Source organism: Propithecus coquereli, unplaced genomic scaffold (assembly GCF_000956105.1).
Source record: "Propithecus coquereli isolate 6110/MARCELLA unplaced genomic scaffold, Pcoq_1.0 Scaffold575, whole genome shotgun sequence".
In the NCBI taxonomy this organism is placed as follows: domain Eukaryota; kingdom Metazoa; phylum Chordata; class Mammalia; order Primates; family Indriidae; genus Propithecus; species Propithecus coquereli.
In genome coordinates, this window is record NW_012151674.1 from 103,183 (window position 1) to 105,133 (window position 1,951).

The following is a 1,951-nucleotide window of genomic DNA, read 5'->3' on the forward strand; positions in this document are numbered from 1 at the left end:
TATCAGGATATTTTTACCTGGTATCATTTCTTTGGAGTTCTCACTAAAGTTTACAATGTTATGATTAGCATATTGCCCTGGTTAGAGAATTTGTTTTCTCTGTTCCTTTGGAGCATATTTCTCAAGCAGCCCTCATCTTTTATGAGAGATGAGAGAGTGTGAGAGGAATTGCCTCTGGAATATCATCAGTATGTTATACCTATTAATAAAATCCAGGACCAAGCCTCCCTTAGAGAACAGGTAGAGCAGAATACAGTAGGAGGACTGTATTACATAAGATTGGGACTGAAGCTTGTCAAGCTAGCTTCTTTGTGGGATACATAGAATTAAGGCCTCCAGAGTTAGGCTAAGAGTATAATGTCTTTGGTAATTTCAAAATGTAAAGAATAATGTGGGATTTGCTTTTAAAAAACTCTAGGAAAAAAGTTGGAGAATAAATGAAAAAGAAAAGTGTTGCTAATTGTTGAAGCCAGGTGAAGGATATCTTGGAATTTATTATACTATTTTTTTCTACTTTGGTGTATGTTTAGAAATTTTTATGTTAAACACACACACACACACACACACACACACACACACACACACATCCCTTTAACTGTGCTCTATTATCATCACCTAGTATCATTACTCTGGGATTGTCATTGAAGTCTATAACAGTGTCACTAGCGCATCATTTCTACTTAGACAAATCAGTTTTGTGTTTTGTTGTTCCTTTAGGACAAATATATCAAACAACTCTCATCTTTTGAGAAATGGGAGCTTGCAACAGGAGTTGCTTCTCAAGCGCCATCGGTATGTTTCACCCAGTATTCAAGACCTAGCCTCTCCCAGAGAGTAAGTAGGGCGGAATATAGTGAGGAGTAAGTAGCAGAGAGTAAATTGCTTAGGTTTGGGCTCACGATTGATAGGGCAATGTAGTAACTGCTTCAAGGTTTTAGTGTTAAGGTCGGTAATAATGGGCAAAGAATATAATGCCCTCTTGTTCTGTGACATATCACACCATTTTGTCCTGTTGAAATGACTTCAGGCCTCTTCACTGAAGCTTTTACTGTTGCCGCAGGCATGATGCTCCTGCTTGGATAATTTATGTCCAGTGTTCACGTTGTCTTTCAGCACGGGAACTATGGGCAGGCCTCATGTAATATGACAGATGAAAGAAGGAGAAAGGAGTTATTTCCAGAGCGCCATGAATATGTTTTACATGAAATCCAGGATCCAGAATCTGTCAGAGAGCAGGCAGAGCAGGGTATAGTAAAGAGTAAGCAGCAAAAAGTAATTAGTTAGAATTTGGGCTGGAGTTGTCAGAGCTATGTTACCAATAAAGACGATGATGATGACAGCATTTTCTCTTATTAATATTAGTGCTAGTATTAATATTATTATGAATAACAGCTTACATTCATTGAGCACTTACTATAGCCAAAATGCTTTTAGAATTTTATATGCAGTATCTTATTTAATTCTCTCAATAACTATGGGAGATAAATACTATTATCTTTGTTTTTGTAGATGAAATTTGAGATTGCATTGTGAGTAGAGTTAAGATCCATAATGGTGACAAGAAGTGTAATGTCTACTTTCATGCCACAATATATGAGACCATTCTGACCTATTTAGATTACTGCAGGGCTATCCCTGAAGCTTATAGTACTATCACTACTACTATGTCACTGCTCACATATTTGGCAAGTGCTTTTGTATCTTTTAGAGCTTATACTTTAGGGAGCAGCCATCTGTTGGGACAGCTGAAAGATGGCCAGAGGATTTGCTTCTGGATGGCCATCAGCATCTTCCACCCAGGCACCAGAGAGATGCTTCCAGCATACCACAGGTAGAGCAGACCATAGAGTATGAGCAGTGGAATTTAGACAGGATTATAGTCACCTACTAAACTGGAAGTGGTAAGGCTTATCAAGAAGCAGATTCCTGTTTTATTTCATGGTATGCAAAA

General features: G+C 38.0%; 1 protein-coding gene across 1 annotated transcript in view; it reads left to right on the plus strand.

The window, feature by feature from the left end:
- CCDC15 (coiled-coil domain containing 15) overlaps positions 1 to 1,951 on the plus strand; it is a 130,837-nt gene that overhangs the window by 42,987 nt on the left and 85,899 nt on the right. Inside the window, 1 exon segment of the mRNA XM_012658140.1 lies at positions 1,723 to 1,831. Coding sequence (XP_012513594.1) covers positions 1,723 to 1,831 — 109 coding nt within the window.